This window comes from Neopelma chrysocephalum, unplaced genomic scaffold (assembly GCF_003984885.1).
Source record: "Neopelma chrysocephalum unplaced genomic scaffold, ASM398488v2 Primary Assembly neopelma1_22, whole genome shotgun sequence".
In the NCBI taxonomy this organism is placed as follows: Eukaryota; Metazoa; Chordata; class Aves; order Passeriformes; family Pipridae; genus Neopelma; species Neopelma chrysocephalum.
Window position 1 is genome coordinate 3,205,516 of NW_020897689.1, and position 21,965 is coordinate 3,227,480.

Below are 21,965 nucleotides of genomic sequence, written 5' to 3' on the forward strand. Positions count from 1 at the left end.
CAAATCTTCAGTTTCTTTTTTAATTTCTAGTTAAATTTTCTAAATTCCTACTAAATTACTTCTAAAGGAAACTGTGAACGTATTTTTTAAGTAATAATATAAGGTCCTCTGATATTCCCAATACAGCAGATACTAAAAACTTCTCAATTTTGCATTAAATGAGTATGCAATGTTCTGGGATATAACCCTTTGATGACATTTACCATTTAAGAAGTGTGGATTTAGCTATAAAAAAACCACAAACTTTTCTATTTTTTATGTATGAATGCATGTGCGATTATACATATTAAAGAGAGCTATATTATATCTCAGTTCTTAAAACCTTGATACGTAAATGTTTTCCATAAGTCTGAGGTGTTGACAACAGATATATTTTATTTTTCTGTCTACTCAGTAGGAAATGGATTGTATTTCTGTATCATATTACTGGAGGAACAGTCAGCTGAAGACTGCAATTAGCTGTTGTGCAGCCTGAAACTGAGTCATCATGCAGAAAGTCAAGGTATGGCCTATTGCAAAGATAAAAGGGGAAATTCTTTGAATGAAGTAGGAAGGCAAAATGTTGATACGGCTTTCAAAATCCTTCCTTTTTCCTCAGCAGAATTAATCTTCTCCTGCTACAATCTGGTTTCAACTGTTCACTCTATTTTTAGTTACTGATCTTAGCCAGGTCCTCAAATAGCTCAGAGCTGGTGTTGTTTGTGTCTGATGTAAAACTGATACAGACTTGGTTGGTATTTTCATTCATGTTTCATAATCTTCCCTAGTGCATACATAAAGACAGTGTCTTTGGTGTGCTGGGAGGAGATATTTGTATTGCTGTGGAGTAGATCAGAGGCCCATTGTTTGACACTTCCATGCTCCTCATTTGACCATAAAGGAATAAATGAAAACTTTTCAGTGAAACTGGAGTTACTTATGGTCCTGTGCAGGGCTAAGCATTGGCCTCCGTGATCCTTGTGGTCCCTTACAATTTGGCATATTCTGTGATTCTGTGATTTACATTTAGTTTCAGAGACGTGTTACAGTTAGATAGGGTCAAGAAGCTCCCTCTTGAGATTTGTTAGAGGAAATCTCAGACTTTCTCTCTTATTAGTGTATTAACTCCTTCATACAATCTTGCATACCATGAAAAAGACCATAAGTGTGAGATAGTAGTGGTTCAATTGGCCCTTTGAGAAAACCATTAATTCAAAAATAAGCCATTAAAGAGCTTTTCAAATGTCATTGATACAAAGCTTGCTTCCACAAAAGAGAAAGAATATGTACATGAGACCTTACAGGAAGTTTTTATTAATCAATTAAATTAAAATAGGAGAGTGAGGAAGAAATCTACCAACAAAACTATGAATATTACCATGAATATTTCCCTATGAAGTAATCATATCTCTAATTACAAGACTTTTTTTCTTACACTGGTATATATAAGGAGGCTCATTAATACAATTTAAAACATCTGGTAAGAGCTAATTTTTGAAAAAATATTTTTCTTATGTTCTAAGAAATGATGCATCTTTTCAGGCATTATAAATTCTCAGATTTAGAAAATTGGAATGTAGTTGTTAATTTTGGTTCTGTGTCTCTGAGAAATACATTCAGCAATCCATACAATATTCCTGCATTCTTGTTCCTTTAACTTCACATAGGCATAAAATACTCCAAAATGAAACTGGTTGTTGAATGCAAGCACATTCATCTTTACCTGTAGAAAAGATGAAACACATGTTATGATAAAATATCAAAGAAAGCAAATGTAATTTTTTATGGTAGCTTTTCTGATCAAGATTTCTATGTAACTTTGCAACTGTGACTATATTTAGCAGTCTCTTGAGTATAAATGTAATTGGAATGTCGTCTGTGGATTAATTTTGGACATAGACTACATCAACATTACAGGAAATAAAGGACAGTGGTGAAATACCTTCTTCAGTAGACTACTCAAAAGAAATTTCATTAGGTGGATAATATGAGATGGGTTTTAGATAGGCTCTCAGGTTTGACAACCCTATAACTCATCTTCAGAAGAATGTCCTAGGATTAATTTTATTCAAAAAGGTAAATCCTTCTATTTTGACTCAGCCATATGTTGACAGCCATCGAAAATCCATATTCTTGAATACAAAGCTGAATGATGCAGTATAGTAGAATCAAAAGCCTAGTACCTCATTCTTGTTTTAAATATTATTTCAGGTAGGTAACTTTAATTTTGTTATTTTAAGGTTAGAAGCTCTTACCTCATGTTCAAAAAATGCATCTTCCAGTGTCTTTTCTCCACTGCCACTCCCTACACCTTCAAACACAGCCTTGTATTCCTAAAAGCATAGACAACCACTCCATGGAAATAAGGTACTTTTGCATTCTTACAGATACCTTACATTACTTTATGAATTAATCTATGTTAAGTAATCTTTTTATATAGAAGAACTCATGTATAGATTACAGTTCTTCATAAATCAAAAGTTAAAAGCATATAATCAGCAAAAGAAAGAAATTCACATTTGTTCTTCTATTTCTTACTGTCATTTCCTACAATTTAAAGTAATTTACTGAAGGCACTAAGAGAGACTTATTGTAGAACGACACATGACCTTTCACTCCTTTGGACAGAGAGCACTGAACTTCTTGTACAAATTGTACAAATAGCCAGAGCTGTAAATGGAGCCAAAACTATGAACTCTGATCCTCACATGGCTGCTCATTTTATTTCCAGTAGTCAGCTGGATTTGCTTTACCTGCATTAATATTGTCCCCAAATTCATTAGTCTGATATGACATCCTGGAACATCCCGTGCAGATATATTTGCCTTGATTTCTTATGTGTTACATTTCTGTGTAATTTCCTCATCTGTGTGTTTGGTTTGTTGTTCCAGTAAAGTAGGAGTGCAGTACAGGTCTACTACAATGGTTTCCAAGTTCATCTAAATATCCCACTGAGACATGAATAGTCGTTTTGTACCAAATTGACATGGTAACTCATGATTCAAATGTTCTAATTATGCACAAGATCAGATGTACAGCTCCATCTTTGTGGGGTTTTTATGGAAAAAAGCAGTTGACCAGACAACATTTTGTTTTGTGTACCTGCTTGGGGTAGCACAAATGTTATAGATAGAGTACAACAGTTAATTCATAGATCAAGTGTTGCAGGTTGATTAATCTTTAGTAGCAGTACTATTTGCATCAATATTAACAATTTCATCTGCTTCTTTGAGTAAATTAGTAATTTAGAGAAAACTTTTCAGAAGGGAATTTTTACAGTACACTAGCAGTAAATCAGCTTTGCATGATGTTAAGTGTTTGGCCGGCTCACTTTAAAATGACTCATGCCTATGCTCCAAAATCTTGGAGGCAGCAGCTGTGAAGTGAAACTCAATTTGGGGAGGGTTAATGGAGTAGGAAGACTTTTGTTTATTAGGATGTGATTTGGTCTTATTCAAACATCATTGTAAGGGGATCTCTGTATTGCATGAAGGTAATAATATATCTTATGTCTTCATATCAATGGGGACCCCTGGTGGCCTAGTGGTTAGCATGCGGGACTCTCACCGCTGCGACCCAGGTTCGAATCCCAGTCCCCCGGGCAGATGGAGCCCGTTAGCCCTGTGAGGCCATCCATCTATGAGAAGGTCACTCTAAACAAACCTACGTCCTGAGGACCTCACTGCCATTGTCCAAGCTCGCTTGGCCCCGGCAGATGAACCTTAGGATTAAAGGGTGGGCTCAGTTCAGCGCAGGCTGTGTCTCACCTAAAAAATCCATTGCGCAGGCTGGAAAGGTAAAAGACCTTTCCCCCAATCTTCGTTCGCGAAGACTGGCCATTATTTATTATCATATCAAAGACCTTTGATTCCATATACACCTTGATGGGAACTTTAATATCTTTGCTGATTTTTTTCTCTCTCAAAAATGCTTTTAACTTATGTGAATACTCTTTAAAATTTTGCTGACATCAAGAGATGTTAAGTATTTGTGTTTTGGCTTTTGGTTTTATTAAATTAGTTTACATACCGAGTAGTATTCTGCAACACACTTCACTTGCTCGTAGTCATCGGCATTGGCCAACAGGTGTAAGCCTTCTGGATAAAGTTTTCCACAGGTTGGATACAGCTTCTCTCGGTCATCTTTACTCAGCTCAGTGCCAAATGAATTAATGGTGATGATAAAGGCACGTCTGTCTGCCTCAAACTTAATATGCAAAACAAAGAATAAAGAGGTTTTATTAGACATCTCATTCTAAATTGTGTGGATATTTTGTGTTTTTTTAATAAGTTAAACTATGAAAATTAAAAAAAAAGTGGACTTGAGAACACTGGAAGCCTACTTTATTTTAGAAACTGTAAATCCTTCTTTGTAAGTATATGTTAAATTTTAACTAGAAAATCAAACAGGGTTTTCCAACCACAGCTTTTATTCTGTGATTTTTGTACTAAAAATATCATCACTGCTGCTTGCTCACTTCCCTGCTTAGTTACCCAGATGTTGACAACGAAAAATCTCCTCACACCCTTGTGTATGAAATAATACTCCTATAAATAATAATAGTACAGGAAAGGACTGAGAATCAATAGTGGTGTTCTGGGGTAACTCAAGGTGCTGTTGATAGTAAAGGTTGAATGAAAATCCGGAAAAAAAAATAGTTTCTGAATACACATATTTAAAAAGCTAATTTAATACGGTGGAGGAAGCTTTTACTTGCTAAGTTAAAGTTTTAAGTGTTTCAAATACCAGTTAATTTTTAATACATAGAATCAAAGGCTATATTTCTTCTGCCAGGTTTAGATGACAGTAGTATCTGTATTTTCAGTGCAGCAGTAAACTGAAAGTCATTCCAATGTCTAGATCTCACATTGTTCTTTTGTACAAGGCAAAATTTCACTTGCTGTTCTTACAGTATGAATTAAAAATGCAATAGTAAATAAAAATAACCTTACTCAGTTCTGTCTGATTTAATTTTTTTCTTCTGTCTTGAGAACTAAATTGACTATGGTTTTATTTCTTTCCTTTATTTCTTACTTCATGTTGTAAGAACAGCAGAGTCCTTGCTAATTGCAGGGATTATGCAGGGAAAATTTTCCATGTATATACAGTATATGCATATTTTAAGCATCTTACAAAATTTATTATGCTATGAATATTTGAACTATTTTAAGCAGAAACGTACTCTTTTCTGTTGAATAATAAGGCTGCAGTTACAACACAAATCTACCACTTTAGCCATTAAACACATATTCACAGATCTACTCCCGTGTACTGGCTCACACAATTACAGGAACCAGCCACCCTCTGGCACTGACTTTGGAGTAAGTAAAATGAGTAAACAATAGAGAAGAAAATAAGTGTGCTTGAAAAGATTTCTAGCTAATGAATAACAGGGCCAAATTTCACTTGCCTTTTTAATACGATCAGGCATATCAGTCCTAGTGAAACTGTTTTAGAAGGACAAATGCTTTCTTATTTAACTCAATAAAGTCATGTAGAATCTAGGGGCTAGAATTGTGATTTTTTTTTTTGGTAAAAAAACATTCTAGATGCAACTACTAGCAGGTTTGGGTTCTGCTTCAGGTGGGTCCCAGTTTGAGAAAATTTGCAGGATCATTCCCATCCATGCAGACCTCTCAATTCATCAAATTATTAGTATGTGAGGTTCTCCATAGTGAGTGAGGCCATGAGGCAGTTACTTGGCAACTTGCTGTAGGTAGAGGTGAAGTCATAGGATGACCATTTACAAGGTGATTTAGTTTCCATATGGGAGACAGAAGTAGCGTGTCTGCTAGTTCAGAATTAGCATGGGGCCCTGATAACAGACACAGCACTGGCTGCAGCACAGTCCTGCAGTTTCTTGACAGATTCAGGGTTAAACCTGCAATGTGTGTCATCCAAGGTGGAAGAGAGATAGTCAGTACTCTTAATGTGGAAGGTTGGTATGATGACTGGTAGTCAAGGAGTTGGGGAGCTAAATACCTCAACCTCATTCTGATAGAGTCAAGCTGGTAGTCTTACATATAAGATTACAAAATAAATAGCAAGTATTCTTTTGAATAATTAAACTTCAGCTTTTTGTGAATCCAACCATTAGCAATCTGCTCTATGTGTGTCTTCAGATTATTAAAATGTTATAGAAAAGGAAATCTTCCATAGAAAATTTATCCTCCTAGCTGATTGACATTAGATAGGGATTTTAAAGAAGCTTATCATAGACTAAATTGTTACCACTGGTATAAAGATAGTTTTGCAACATGCTTAAACTAATGTTGGTGAGTAATCTGCTCTAAGCATGAATTTCTAGCTAAAAATGAACTTTCTGAAAAATCTGAATCAACTGCAAGAAATGTCTTTATCTCTGCCAACCAATCTCTTGATTTTTATTTTTCAGAAAAGAGTAGTCAAAATGCTTAATTTCTGTACAATTTAACTTGATTAGGAATATTTTGTTTAGAGAGTAAACTGAAACATTGCGACCTGGTTAAATAAAATATGAAATTGCAATCCCTTTTAGGATATTATTTTGTAAAATGTAATTTAGAAACCATTCTTCCTTCAGGAATGAGCTGCCATAGTTATTATCTTTCTCCTAAATGTAAACTTTCATTGTGATGTCGTCAGAGCTCAGTGAATTTTGTTCAGCTTCCAGGGTGTAAATTCTGCTTATCCAGAAAAAAAAAGACTCCTGGAAGCAAATGGGTGATCTGGCTCTCAACCTCTGCAAAGAATTGTGATAGAGCATGTGGAGAAAAAAAAAAAGGAAGAAGAAAAGGGAGCTGAATGCTGAGAACTCAATTTTAGAAATTTCTGCATCTTTTATCACAGTGACAGAGACAAAAATATCATTCATTATGTTGCGAATATGCTTTGGGGAGAAGGACATTAAGCATTTTTTATGTAATGGAAAAAATAAATATTAAACTTTTCTGAGTTGAGAGAAAAATATAACATAGAATGCTGGATTTTTTTATATGACCAAAGGTCACTCAACTTTAACTTCAACCACTAATTTTAATAGGAGAGTAGACAAACATAACAGTGCCATGAAGCTTAAAGATTATTGATTAGTAAATATACAGTAATATCAGACTTTAGCTATCCCAAACTTAATTTTAAGCTGTAGAAAGTGTAAGAATAGGATTTCTTTAGTTTTTCTACATAATGCAGAAAAATGTTAAAGGGCAACAGTTTGAGATTAGTGAACCATTTATTCTGTTCTGCTCTTTATTATAGAAAAATATTAACTGAGACTGGCTCCTCTCTAGTAATGGTCTAGCTGTTTCTCTAGTCAAGAGGTAAAAGTCATCCTAGAACATATTATATCTTAGAAAAACAAGTATATTTAGGGGAGAAGTAAACATTTGACACATAACTTTGCAAATGGAGAGAGAAGGAACAGGAAAAACAAAATAAGATAAATGTAACAACATTGTGGAGTACTTTAATGTATAAAGACCAAATTTTTCTTACCTCGAGAATAGGTCTCATTATTTCTGCTGTAGTGCCACCTTGTTTTTCACAAAACTTATAAAATGCCTCAAGATAAGACTTCATGAAAGAAGAAGAGAAATATTTTAAATGCTGCTTAAGACCTGGACCAGGTTAGCACATTGTCCTGAACCTCATTTTTAAATACTTCCATTAACTCTGATAATTCCACCTATGAGTTCACATTCAAGTATGTGCTTAATTACTTAGTTGAAAGTTGAAATATTAAAATGCAAATGTCTTGTTATTACAATTTGAGTTCAAATGTTTTCAAAAACTGTAACAGGACAAATATTATGATTTACTTGATCTCTAAAGAAGGAACTTTTTGAGCTCCACTGAGTTTCCACTGCATAATAAGCAGATGGCTGAAGGGAACTCTTCATTTATAGTGTGTGGAGGAGGGGATTTGGGCATATGCCACGGCTGTTGGGCCAGCAGTACGAGGATACACAAATTAATCCCTACTGCTCTACCCTAAACCCTGGATTAGGACAGAACAGCAGACGAAGCTCCTGTAATACTGGTCGGCAGAGACCTCTGATCTATTAAGGATTCTGGCATCTGCACCCATTTCAAACTACCTGTGCAGGAAGGACAGTAAATATCTCAGAGATGCTGTTCCTCCCACCTCTCCATCCCCCAATACTGTCTTAGGGAACATTTATGTTATCAAAATGTATTTGCTACATCTTCACATAATCTTGTTAGAAGAAGCTGTCACTAACTATGCAATTAAGTGACTTTTAAGTGGAGGCATCTCAAGGGGGATCTACTGCATGGAATTATAGTAGAGCTGAAGCATAATTGATCACACTGACAGGTGAAGCAGAGGAGAAAGGATATATTAATAATTTAGATGTTTTTGCAGAATGATCCCCCTAATACTTAGATGAGCAAGAAGAAAAATCAAAAATAGATTTAATAAATGTAAATATATTAATGTAAATATCCACACAGGATATAAGAATAAAATATGTATGTTATCAAATTGAAAAAAAGTGTCTAGATTAGTAGCACTGTGAAAGAATTAAAGTGCATGAAAAAAATTAAAATACTTGGGTATAATTGATGCTGTTTTGAATGAGAGAAGTAGCAAAATGTTTAAGAATAAAGAATTGGCTTGAGAATTTATAAATATCATTTGTAAGACAAACAGAAGATTTTTTTTCTTTCCCCCTAGTACAATTAGATCACTGTAAGAATATACTTCCTGCAGTCTGGGGCATCCACTGTGAAAGAACGATAACAAAGAATTTGGAGAAAATGTGCCAGGAGGAACCATCAGCGAAATGTATAGTCTTTAAAGAGAACAAAGAGCAGTGACCTGTGTGCTAATATTTGTAAAGTACTTTGAAAATGCAAATCATGTTAGATTCATATCCTTACAGTATTGTGCTGTAGCACTGCTAAAAGAGGATTTTAAAAGAAAGAAAATAATAAAAAATCCTTAAGTAAAAATCATGTTAGCTAGACCCAAAGCAATTAGATCTTTTCAAATCAAATCTTCCTTATATAAATAAAAATAAATGTTAACCAAAAGCCTATCTAGGCTCACTTAGGAGCTAACAGTTCTGTGGCATTTGGTGGATAACTGGGTTATTCATAAACAAATGGATCTGGAAATTAGCCTGATATCTAAAGCATTTTCATTAATGAGATATTAAATTAGAATTTGGATGCAGAACTAAAATTTGAAAACTCCCCAAACAGTGGAGTAGAAATGAAAGGAGCTGGATTTGATTCCTGGGCTTGAAATCAACCAGATGATCTCAGACAGCTTGCTTTATCTCATCATACTTCTGTTTCCCTCTCCATAAAACAGGGTTAATGATCCTGACCTTTTCTGAGACACTTTGAGAAATCCCAAATATTATTGTTATGTTGCAAAAACTTGCCTTGTAGAGTTTGTTGCGCATTATTTCAATATTCATTTCATCCAGGTCGTTTTCAGACAAGCAGTCTTGAAAGAAAGCAGCTGAAAGCAGAGTTTACAATATTGCAGTATAAATCTGCATGCTGATAATATGCATCTCCTGTCTATTGCTCACCAGTGTGTGAACAAGGATCTGAGGTTTCTGTTGTACAAGAAAGGCTGATATAACAGAGGGGAAGAGAAATCCTCTTGATTTTCCCCTTATCCTCCTACTCCCTCCTATTTTAATGAGAATCAATCAGTGCCGCAGCCAGAGTCCACGTCTCCAAAGAGAATCAGATGGGAATGCTAATGAAAGCCCTAATCTTCTCTGAAGTATATGGTTTGGGTATTATGGAGATTTTCTAGTGAGGGACATGAAAAACAATTTTTGTCTTAAATCATGCAGGTGTTCTTCAATTGTTAAGGAGAATCCTCTTTCCTATTTTCCCTCTTCTTCTTATAGAGTGTGTCTTCTTCTTATAGAGTGTGTCTATAGTGGGGGAAAGGCAACAGGTTGCAACTGGTAAAGGGCACAAACTTTGACCTTGACCATCTGTGCTTCCGGCTGCTGCACAGAACTGACTAGAGAGCAAGCTTTTGAGCAGGAAGACAGTTAGACAAAGTTCATTTGTGCAGCTGGACTGTTTAAAAATACTGTATTCATAATCAACAAAAGTGTGCCAAACTCTCACTCTTCCTGAGCTATGCCAGTGGGGCAAAGTAGTGCTGCATGTCATTGTTGTCTCAAACTGTGGCAATGGAAAATGGTATTTAAGGAGAGCAGGTGAGCCTGGCCATATTCTGCGGTCTTCTCCCTTCCTACTCTTCCAGCATCCAGATTTTGGATGGAGAACACTAGAAGGTGTGGCCCTGAGAGTTCCCATTATTATCTCCTCATAGATCTATTCCCCGTAGACTGTTTTAAAGAGCTAATACTACTCTTTTCTTTTACAAACTTGTTTAGCAAAAAAAAAAATTCCAGAAATTTACTACCAGCTGTGGAAAAAAAAAAAAAAAACAACAAAAAAACCCCAAAAAAACACAAGGTGGTTTAGTTTACCTCTTTCAAAACTGGTTTTCTGCTGGTATTTGGTCTTCTGAAGGATTTGGTAAGCAGCAGTTTGTAGCTTACTGCGGACAAACCGCTGCCTTTAGGACCCTGTAAACCTTGTCCTTATCTCTTTATTAGCCTTGTCCACTCCAAAAGCCTTTTAGTCTGTCCATGCATGGCGGCACTGTTCATTCTAGCTCTCCTGCTCTGTCCCTTCTCTGATTTCACTGTACAGGATGCTAGTGCCTGAGTGCCGGTGGGGGTGTGCTGCAGGGCATCCTCTGTGAGGGAAAACCAGGGCTGCCCATTGCTGGACACAGCCAGCTCCAACCAGGATCCACCACAGGGCACAGCTGAGCCTCTCAGCCAAACAGGTGTATCTAACGGGGGCCTACCTGAAAGCCGAATTCGGACTTTTTACAAGGGCATGATAGAACAAGAAGATGTGGCTTCAAACTGAAAGATAGTAAGTTTAGATTAGATATTAGAAGAAATTCTTTACTGTGGGGGTGGTGAGATGCTGGAAGAGGTTGTCCAGAGATGTTGTGGCTGCCCCACCCCTGGAATTGTTTAAGGCCAGGTTGGGATGGGGCTTTGAGCAACCTAGGTTAGTGGAAGGGGTTGGAACTAGACGATCTTTCAGGTCCTTTCCAACCTAAAATGTTCTTTGATTTCATGACTCCAAACTTCCCCCCACTCCTTGTGACACTCACTGCCTCTCTAGAGGGATGCAGTGTAATTTGTGGTGATAATTAAGGGGGAAAGGGAGAAGAGCCTGGAATGAAGGATTGGAAAAGGCTGGAGGAAAGGTGTTTTCCCCAAGTGTCTAAATGTTTCATTCATTTCTGCTTGTTTCCTATTGTCTGGATCAATAATTAATTACATCATATATATATTAATCAATAATAAATCAAGTTAATTTTCCCCAAGTTGAGTCTGCTTTGCCTGCAACAATACTTTGTAGGTGATCTTAACTTGTGCTGGAAGTAGGGTATGAGCAAGTGACTGGGTGGAAATCTGTTTTCTCTCTGGGACCAACCTACCACACCTTCTTGAAAAGCAGAACCCAAAACCATTCATGGTCTGAAGATGAGAGCACATAATGGTTTCACATATGTTCAGATCCATCCAGTTCCATCTAACTCTCAGTACCCTTCACAGTAGTGCACCACAGCTTGTTAGATTTTGTTCGTATTGGCTGCAGCAGCACACTGAGCAGAGTTTCATCTTAATTTCATAATGTGACATTCCCAAACTTTACTCTGTTTTGCTTTTAAATTTAGTTCTTCAAAATAGGACTTCTCTTTATGTTTGAACCATGCCCAAATCTCAAGGAGGAATCTAGGTTCTATCACAATATCTAATACTAGTAACTATCTGCTTGATCTTTAGTGAGGATATACTTTTAAATTACAGATGTAGGTGTTGAAATAAAAACCTAGATGCTCTAAATCAGTGACTATTTCAGATATAAAAAACATACACTACACTTCTTGAGTAGCATGTCTTCTTTGTGTCTGCTATCCAAGGTGGATATAGAAGCTGTTAATAAACATTGCTAGAATATGTCCTGAACACCATTTCAGAAGTGCTTGATCCACACTTCATGTTTTGTGTTACCAAAACAACATATCCAGTAGGAAATATGTTATTCTTAAGAATACAGGATTAGTAGTTTCAAGAAGAAAGTAAGAAATAATTTAGTGTTTCTACCTAATGGTGTGTCAACCAAAATTGCGTTGAAGAGCTCAGTGGGGTTTGAGGCAATGCTGACTGCTTCCATTTGCTCAAAGCTTCCCAGTGGATGGCACTTGGGAACAAGTTCAGCTATGGGTCGCTGATGTAATGTGCCAGTTATTAAAAGAATTACGTTGTCAATCATATAGCTGTATCTGTATTTGAAAGAAAAAGTAAAGAAAAAAAATTATCTTTATAATGACTTTTCATTTGAAAAAATACAAACCTAAGATTTTTGAAAATTAGCAATAATACTAAAAAGTATTATTAATGTGTATGTTCACTCTGTATCAACAGCTCATCAAAAAACAACAGAAATTTTTAAACAACAAGTAACACCACAAGTAAACAGTAAGTAACACCACATTAGTTTTAAACAACATGACTGATTTGGAAAAGAGACTTTTTTAAAGCAGGAGGTACGGGACAGAGAAGTGCATGGTAATCTTTGCACTAAAACAACAGAGTTCATGTGGACGTCCAGTCTTAGGCCTTTCTTCTCACTCATCTTTAAACATCCTCCCATGAGGAAACTAAGGACAGGTTCTCACATATTTCTTCTCTATCACTAAAAGTACTCTTTTCAGTAGAAGTTTTCTATCATCTTCTTACTAGTTTTATCGTCAAAGAGGCTGATAAGAGTTTTTGTCAGTGACTTGGAAATGGGAGTGCTACTCCCTTGGGATATTTATGGCATTCAGCTAATCCATGTTGTTATACTGTTATAAAGCAGATCCCTGTTCTTAAAGTTGCTTAAGCCAGTTATTTACAACTTTCATCTGTTTATGATGGTATTGAGATCAGAGCTTTCTCTTCATCTTGCATCAAACAGCAGTTGAACTTTTAAAAATAGCTACTTGGATCTAAGTATCTTGCAATACGCAACATAAAGTTCTGATTTTAGTGTTCAAATAGTATAAAAAGTATGGTAGATGTGGGATGTGGTGTTATTCCCCTTTTTTAAAAAGGTCTAGAACTTGCCACATGCTGAGGAATCAAATCACTGCCCTGTACATCATGAAATTGTTAATCTTGCATGAATCACCACCCCAAACTTCAGTTTTGCAAGTTCTCTGACTTAAAAGTGTTTGAAAATTATAACCATTTTTCCCAATATCTACTACTTCTCCTGCCACTTTAAAATAAATAGTTGCAAAGACAATAGTTCTTTATATATATATAGTATATTTATATACCTATATAGATAGTATTTATACATATACATGTATATGACAAACTTATATTTGCAAATATGTAAATGTTGCAGTATCAAAGCAATTTTGCTGGGTTTAAAGTTTAATAGAAATTCCAACACATTGCATTTACACTATTTTAACTTTTAACTGCTTTTTCATTTTGAGTCTGCATGGTAATCTATGTGATAATATTACTTACGTGATAAAATTCAGAAAAGTGGCAAGTGGTTCAAAAGCATGGTTTCTAAAGTAATGAAATTCCGTGAGTAGTTTTGCTTTTAATTTATCATCGATGGTGGAAATAGTGAGAGGCCCAGTTTCATTAGCCAAGAAGTTGCCGTAGTCTGTAGTCTGCAGGTGTAACTTCAGGTCTGGAAGTAGATTCAGGGAAGATCATGAGAATAAACTGTTATTTTATTGTCTGTAAACCAAATTAAAATAATTAAATGTTAATTTCTTATATATTTTCATACTAAGCATGTGATCATACTCTATTGAAAAGTTTTTTGCATAGGTTTAATATATAGTGTAAAAGCAAAATGAATGGAAATTTGTACTGTCTTCTACCAGTAAGACTTACTGCAGGCTATAGGAAAGAGCAAATAATTTACACCTTTGTCATAAATTTCACCAGCAGCTTTCCTTTTCAACCATACCACACAGAGTGTGACTTACTACTGTCTCTAGCTCCTTTCCCATCAGGTTTGTTCAATATTTTGGTTTCACTGATTTTGCACCATTAAAGTACATTGGTAGTTTCATCTGCTGCACTCCTATGGACTGATATGCATCAATAGGAATCATTCTTTAACTTTGTTAAGATCTTAAATTTTTGTATGAAACATTTAAATCTCAGGTAAGATTATAATCTTCTGTTATCAGGCTGCCTGAAGAAGAGGAGAGAACACATTTCGCCTGGCTCACATTCTGGACTCCAAATGGCTTCTGCAGTGGAACACTTGAGAGGGCAGAGTTACACTCTTAGCATTTCTGGTTTGGCTTTGTATGATTTATGGCTGTGACTATAAAATCCTAAGAAGCTGTTCCAGAAACTTGGGTTATTGTTACATACTCCATTTGAGCTCTCAAACCTGGTGACTGAGGAAAATGAGTTGTTTAGACCACAAAGTTGAAAGAAGCTTTCATGATATCAAAGAATTTGTTTGACAGATTTTCTCTGCTATCCATTTTTTACCATGAGGGAAAAGTAAGAATTTGAATCAGTTCTTAGTGTTCAAAGGAGTTTAACATTTCCTTTCACAAAAAGTCCTGCTGCAATGCATAATTATGTTCAAATGTTATATAAAAACTATTGTAAATTATAGATTGGGCTGTTGCTACATGATTTAGGCATTCATAATAATTAGATTTCCATCTAAAATCTGAAGTGATAGTTATGGAAAAGGACAACACTCCCACTGACTGAAGTAAGAGTGTACCTGTAAAGGAAGTTAATTTGCAATTAGCAAGGTATGCATTTATCAGTACAGTAGCTACTTTTGCCTGTTTCCCCACGTGTATACTTTCTCAGTATGTCATAAGGTTGCCTTCACCGAGACTTAAAGCAACTAATACAATTGTGAATTCAAACTCCTACGTCTAGAACTCTAGCTTACTGAGATAATCTCAGAGTTTTCTATGCAAGTTGGCTGCCACTCAAGTTTGTTCAGAGCCCAATCCAAACTGGCCATGAATGTTTCCAGCCTCTCTGGTCAACCTCTTCCAGCATTTCACCACTCTTCTTGTAAACAATTTCTTTCTTATAACTAATCTGAATCTATTCTCTTTAAGTTTATAACCGTTACCTTGACCTATTACTACAGACCCTACTAAAAAGTTTGTCTCTATCTTTCTTGTGAGCCCCCTTCAGGTACTGAAAGTCTGCAATAGTCTCCCTGGAGCCTTCTCCAGGCTCAAAAATCACAACTCTCTCAGCTTTTACTCATAGGAGAGGTGTTCCAACTCTTCAATCATCTTTAAGGCCCTCCTCTGGACTTGCTTCAACAGGTCCATATCCTTCCTATGTTGTGGACCACAGAGACAGATGCAGTACTCCAGGTGGGGTCTCACAAGGGCAGAGCGGAGGGAAAGAATCGTCTCCCTCAACCTGCTGGCCACACTTCTTTTGATACAGCCCGGGACACAGTTGGTTTTCTGGGTGTGAGGTCACGTTGTCAGCTCATGCCTGGCTTTTCACCCAACAGTATCCCCAAGTCCTTTCCAACAAGTCTGCTCCCAATTCCTTCCTGCCCCAGCCTGTATTGATACAAGGGTTTGCCCTGACCTAGGTGCAGAGCCTTACATTTGGCCTTGTTGAATCTCATGAGGCTCCCATGGGCCCAATTCTTGAGCTTTTCTAGATCCCTAAGGTGACATCCCATCCCCTCAGGTGTGTCAACTGCACCACTCGGTGTCATCTACAAATTTGCTGATGGTGCACTCAATCCCACTGTCTGTGTTATTGAAGGAGATGTTAAACAGCACAGGTCCCGGTATGGACCCCCGAGGGACACCACGTGTCATTGAGCTCCATCTAGACACTGAGCCATTGACCACTATTCTCTAGATGCAACCACTCAACCATTTCTTATCCACCAAATAGTCTAACCATCAAAACCATATCAAATCACATCAACACACTCTTGCATAGGACAGCCTTACTCAGCTAGAACTCTGGATCTGTTAGCATTTCTCTATATCTTCCTTCAATAGACTGAACTTATGCTAGCAGTGTAAATCAGTTGCTTCTTAAAATTAAACAGGTGATCACAAAACTTTACAAAAGAAGGCAGAGGTAATTGGTCTCTGAATAGTCAGAGTCAGATTCTTGGAAATCATCATAGTTTCAGCACAGGCTTCTGTGTAGGAAGAAGAAAGATAATCCAAATATGAACAAAAAAGAAACTCAGCTAACTAAAGAAAAAGAGAAAGATAAGCAAGATTAAGATATAAATAAAAACAGAGAGTTATACCCAGAAATGCGTCTAAATATGTAAGACCAAATTTTTAAAAAATCATTAATATTTTGATTTCACATCCACATTTCCTGTGAAAACTATTCATTTTTACTTCCTCTTTTTTATTGCAAAGAATGTAAAAATACTTGGCCTATAGTGAAATTAGATAATATTACTTTATTACATGCAGAGAATTCCAATTTTCCTCAATTCTTTTTCAGATGAACCACAGATGAACCTATATGCAGAGAATTCCAGCTTTCCTCAATTCCTTTTCAGATGAACCACAGATGAACCACAGTGTGAACTGCTAGTCTTAAATTATAGTTCTCTATTGTTGGCATAAGTAAGATCTGGGGACTATTTCAGTCAGACACTTTTGCTAGTAACATGATGGCTGAGCACTACAGGGGTTTCAGACATTCCTATTCACCAAAACTTTTTATTGATTGTATCTATTCCATTTCTTAGGCCCTCTTGGAGACCTGCACTAGGCTGGGTTTTTCAGCATGTCCACAAGATCCCTAGGAAAGAAAATTCCCATATTTCAGCTGTCAGTATGATTGTCATCCACCTGCATTGTGCGTTTCCTCATAAGATTATATACAGGAAAATAATATGTAGGAAAATTATGACTTTAAATAATATGATTTTAAATCGTATGATTTTACTCACAATTGAACAGCAACCAAACACAATTAAGAGTATGTGTAAAGGGAAATAGTGCACAGAGGGAGACTAATTTAAGATGATGCAGTTAAGGCAGGAATGATCCTGATCAGAAAGAAAGAGTATTGTGAGAACTTGAATAAAGTGTCAACCTGGTCTCTTGGCATCAAGTACATGGGAACTTGTCTAACTCCTCCCTTTGATAGCCAAATTGCCAACTAACTGCAGTTTTCTTTGAGTTACACTGTTATTTCAGCTGCCACATGCTGGCGAGTTCTGGCTCTGGCAAGTTAAGTAAACTTATTTCAGTGATGTGTTGGAAGAAGAGGTGGAATGCTTGTCCTTCTGAGCAGGAGTCTTTCCATCACACAAATAAGCAAGGTAGGAATAAAACACTTAATTTAACACACACCCATATTTCTACTTCAAAGACTGCCAGCAAGATTGCTCTGGGAATCTCATTCCTTTGAAACAGATGATGACATAGGGCCAAATTAGTAGCATGCTGCCCACAAGGTAGCTCCATGGAAATTATAGTAATTCAACCAAGCCCAAAAGGATGTCTAAGTTAAGCTGGAAGCCTGTCTGTATGGCCCTGAATTGAGAGGACATAGTGGTGTCATAAGTCAGTAGTCTCCTTTTTTTCTTTCCATCTCACTGTTATACTTACTCTGTGATTATCAAGCAGATGTAATGCGTTAATCTACAGTTTTTCCTGTGGTTCTTCTGTACTGACATTATGGTTTCCTTTCTAGAGATATCAAAACCACCTTGAAATTAAAAGTTCCTTTTTATTCTATTTATGGGTTACTTTGAGTGATTTTGATTTTTTTCCCCCACTTGTTTGTTTTAGCATATTTATAGTGGTTTTAACTTACACCATTTTTTGTGGTGTGGTGCTATGCCACGGAATGCAGAATAGGGTAAATTTATTACCTTTTAATGTGAAGACATGAACTGATGGCACTACTGGACACACATCATAGTACTACATCACAAATCACTGCTGAATCTTTTCAATGGAAACAAAAGACAATGTATGAAATTTACTTTAGAGGTCTGTGGTTTTGATGCACTGTACACTTGTGGTGCAAGTTCAATATTACAGCATCCAATATGTGCAGAGAAATAAGAGTGTTTAGTGTCATGTAGAAATCCAATATTTCTCTTATTTACATTATAAGTAATGCATTTGGTAGGTAACTGTTAGGAATCTGTTAGCTGTCCATAATAAGTAGAAAATATTACAATGGAGAAAAAGATGTAGCCGAATAGAGAAAAAAAGAAAGTGCTGGTGGGTAGTAGAGATGTGCTTGTAGGAGGTTTATGAAGGCTGCTGCTTCTGTTACTGAAATAATTTACATTTTAAAATGGAAAAATGGAATGAACACTAGAAAAAAAGAGGTTCAAAAATAAAACTTTTTGTTCTTTCTATTATAAATCTTAATTAGAAAAGGATTTTATCTCTCTGTTGTTATTTGTTGATCTGCTGAATGCTTTTCATAATATTGAAGGTTTATATAGCTCAGAAATGTTTGAAAACTATTTCCTAGTGGTAAATAATGTTCTTGTAGTGTGACTTAAAATTTAAATTTAGATAGTTTTTCTTAACTATTCTTATAATGAGCAAAGATTCTTCTGGGAGGGGTGTAGATAATTCTTTTTTCTCATGTGTTTTTAAACCTTTGTATTTTCTTTTTATTCAGAAGTTACCAGGAATTTCTTTTTCTTTTCACTTCATGAAGCTTTAGATTACATCATTTATTGAACTCTTCTGATGGGAGAAATGAAGAGAGAGCAAGGTTTAATAATTCCACCATTCTGTCCTTTGTGCCTTTGACAGACGTTTGCTAACTCTGTTAGCTTTTTCTGAAGTCTGTGTACTCATGGAGCAGGACTTTTTGACTTAAACGACTAAACACAATATAAAGAGTGTCTGTGATGTCTTCAAATTGCATAGATTACAACTGCTGGAACATATAGGATAGAGAAACTGTTGATTTTGTCCAGATGACAAAAGGAATAGATTTCAGTTCTCAGAGTGATTTTATACATGTGTTCTCTGTGTCTGAACTGCCATTGCATGAAATTGAGAGCTGATACAGCTCTCCAGGTTATCAGCTGAAGTAGGTATGTGCACTTGGACAGTTCAATATTGCCTAGATCACATCGACTGTACTGACAATCTCTTCTTTAACTATGAGAGGAATTTAATCCTGCTGACAGGTAAATATCTATGTGCATTTCTATGTGCAGTTGTTTTAATCTGCAAGATGAATCATAGCTTTCATTTTGGAGCCAGGGAAATGAACTTTATGTTCCTTTAGAAAAGGGATTTGTTTCTGTTGCATTTTTTCCTGCCAAGTGTCTGGAGGTGTGTGATTCTTGTACAGGTCTGTCTTCATCAGGCTGTGACCAGTCTTGGCCACGAAAAGCTGTTTTGGAAACTACTGTGTGTTCTCTTTATTACTGTGGCAAAGTCACCTTGAAAAGAGCTTTTTTTTTTTTTGTATTTTCTTAAGTTTTATCTCTGTGGAGTCTAGTTTTCTCTTACTGGTAAGCAGAATGTCTCTCACTACCCTAAAACCTATGAAGTAATAAATTACTAAAATTATATCTTTTATAGAGAAACTCAGAGACAAATGGTAATCTTTTAATAAGATTTTGGTAACTATTTTATCCTGCTGAAATGATATGAAACTTCAATACCTGAACTGTTCTATAGCATGGTTAAAATCTGTGAGAAGGTTACCCATCTCCATAAGAACCCCATGGATGAGATTTCCAAACCTTATCAGTAAACCAGAAAATCCCATCCTCTGTACTGCTTTGCAAATCATAGTCTGTACACAAATCACAGTCTATGGAAAGCTATTAAGTATAAGAACAGTTCTTCAGAGGACATCAGGGTTATCTCTGGTTTTTCAGATAAGCTCTCAATACTTCAGTCTTTTATATTGCTTTCTTCAAATGTCTAAGCAAGAGTATTTCTTTCTAAATAAAATAAAACATCAGACTTACCTTCGAGTGTCTCACATTGTGCTAAATTGACATAGTCTGCACTTGTCAAGATCCCAGCTTTGAACCCTCGGACCAGACCCTCCAAGTAGCCATGATCTACATTGAAATAAAACTCTGAGTATCCCGGCATGGAGAATAAAAGTTTAAACCTCTCTGCTGGATACTTGATGGTACTGAATATCTGCCACCAACTGTTTCTCTCCTCTTTGGAAGGAGTGACAAATAGTCACTGATTTCCTGCCAGCCTATGATTGTGTTTTACCAACTGGTTTCTTCCTGTTTCTTGCTCGTATTGTAGTTCCAGTTTAGTTGATGGAACAACAGCCAGCCAGAAAATCCAACTCCCTCCTGTCAGACCCAGAAAATGAACCTATTATTGTTGAAAGAGAAGCCAAAAAGGAAGTACAAGTTTTAACTACTTCGTACAAGGATGTTCTGCACTGATTGAAGAACAAGAAAGCACATTAGAAAGCTTGAATAACATTTTTTTATTTCTTAACTGTATTATAAACAGGAAGTCGTCTGTGAGCATTTTTTGGAAAAATATTTCAGCACTAAAATAGAGGGCTATGGCAGAACATAGTCTATTCAAGGAGCTTAGATTTTGTTTTAGTGTGTCTGCATACCTTTTGGTTTTTACATTTATGCTTGCTGAAATTTTCTGCTGCTCGTCTCTATAAAGAAATAATTATACAAAGTATAAGAGCCTCCTAATAATTACTGTGAGCATTAGATCATGTACATAGGTGAAAGTCTTTGAAGGGTTTGACTTTCATTGTCCTTGAAAGTCAGTATCCAGAATTTGCCTCATAACCATAGTTTGTCCAAGTTAAAATGCTCTGGTTGTATTCAAATTTAGTCCTTTTTTAGATTTCTTGATTTTCATTTAATTGAAACTCAAAGTTGCTAAATCAATCATTTTTATACTGAATAATTAAGTCTCCTGCCTTTCAGATTTGGTGCCCTGAAGGTAAAAGTGGCTGTGCTTCTGTAATCAACACAGAAAGTCTATTTTCTCCCTTTGCTTTGCCTTTGCTGGAAGGCAAAGTCTTATGTCACACTAGGTACTATTTAAATAAGTAATTAACTGGAGCTCGGGAAAGTTGCGGTGAGGTGTCTGAAGGCTGCTTTATGGTTGGAGGGTTAACACCAGCAACAGAAACTGCAACAGCTGCCTGCCATCCACATCTCAACACACAGACTCATTTTTCAATGCTTTGAAGATGTTTAGTGTACTGTGTCAGCTGAAGACATACACCATGGCTTCTCTATTGATCCCTTGTGCTGAAATATGGCTTCAGCAAGAATTATGAATCAGCAGCCACTGAGACAAGGCTGTGACTATGAGACCTTCTACCCTATCCCATGAGCGGAGAGACTGGTGAGAGCTTAGTACTGACCAGGTGATTCCGGTCTATACCACCTTGCTTCTGGCACAGCAAGGCTTTGCAGGCTACATGATGAGGCACAAGATGCCTGTATATTTGCTGCCCAGCCAGCCACCCACTCCGTCTTCTAGGAAGGTCACTGGCTGGCTGGCTTCTTGGCTGGCTGGCCAGGAGCCTCCAATGGGCAAGAAGTGGCCATGAGCCACCTGGCAGAGAGATTGAGAGAGGGGAGATACTGCACCTTGAGAGTCAAATTAAAATTGTCTCAGGCTGGTTATTACCCCACCTGTAACCAATGGCAGGGATAATAATGACAGCATTTAGACATTTTAAAACATCACATGCTGATATTCAAACTCTAGTTACTTGGGAGTTCAAGCAGTGCCTAGAGTATTGAAGTTTGCTCCTTGTAAGTCAGGTTTACAGTTTTAAGTTGGTCAATTCTTAGCACTGCAGAGTTAACCCAGCTAAAGAAGAATGAGAGAGATTAGGCCTATTAGACAATAGAAATAAAACATCTCCCTCCCCCACACAAACAATTTGGTTTTGTCTCCTAAG

At 36.5% G+C, this 21,965-nt stretch overlaps 1 protein-coding gene across 1 annotated transcript; it reads right to left on the reverse strand.

Moving 5' to 3' along the window:
* Positions 1-1,275: 1,275 nt before the first annotated feature.
* On the reverse strand, positions 1,276-20,264 carry ATP6V0D2 (ATPase H+ transporting V0 subunit d2). Its single transcript, XM_027683470.1, has 8 exons — positions 20,020-20,264; positions 13,572-13,743; positions 12,153-12,331; positions 9,369-9,448; positions 7,453-7,530; positions 4,009-4,185; positions 2,235-2,312; positions 1,276-1,702 (listed from the first exon to the last, which is right to left on the reverse strand). Exons 1-8 carry the CDS (start codon positions 20,147-20,149, stop codon positions 1,541-1,543), a joined length of 1,056 nt encoding a protein of 351 aa, XP_027539271.1. The 5' UTR covers positions 20,150-20,264; the 3' UTR covers positions 1,276-1,540.
* Positions 20,265-21,965: the final 1,701 nt, after the last annotated feature.

Coding starts and splice junctions, on each gene's coding strand:
- ATP6V0D2 (XM_027683470.1), bottom strand. CDS start 20,149: ATGCCGGGATACTCAGAGTTTTATTTCAATGTAGATCATGGCTACTTG. Junction 12,332..13,571: donor ACTTTTCTGAATTTTATCAC/GTAAGTAATATT, acceptor TTTCAAATACAG/ATACAGCTATATGATTGACA. Junction 4,186..7,452: donor TAATGAGACCTATTCTCGAG/GTAAGAAAAATT, acceptor TTGCATATTAAG/TTTGAGGCAGACAGACGTGC.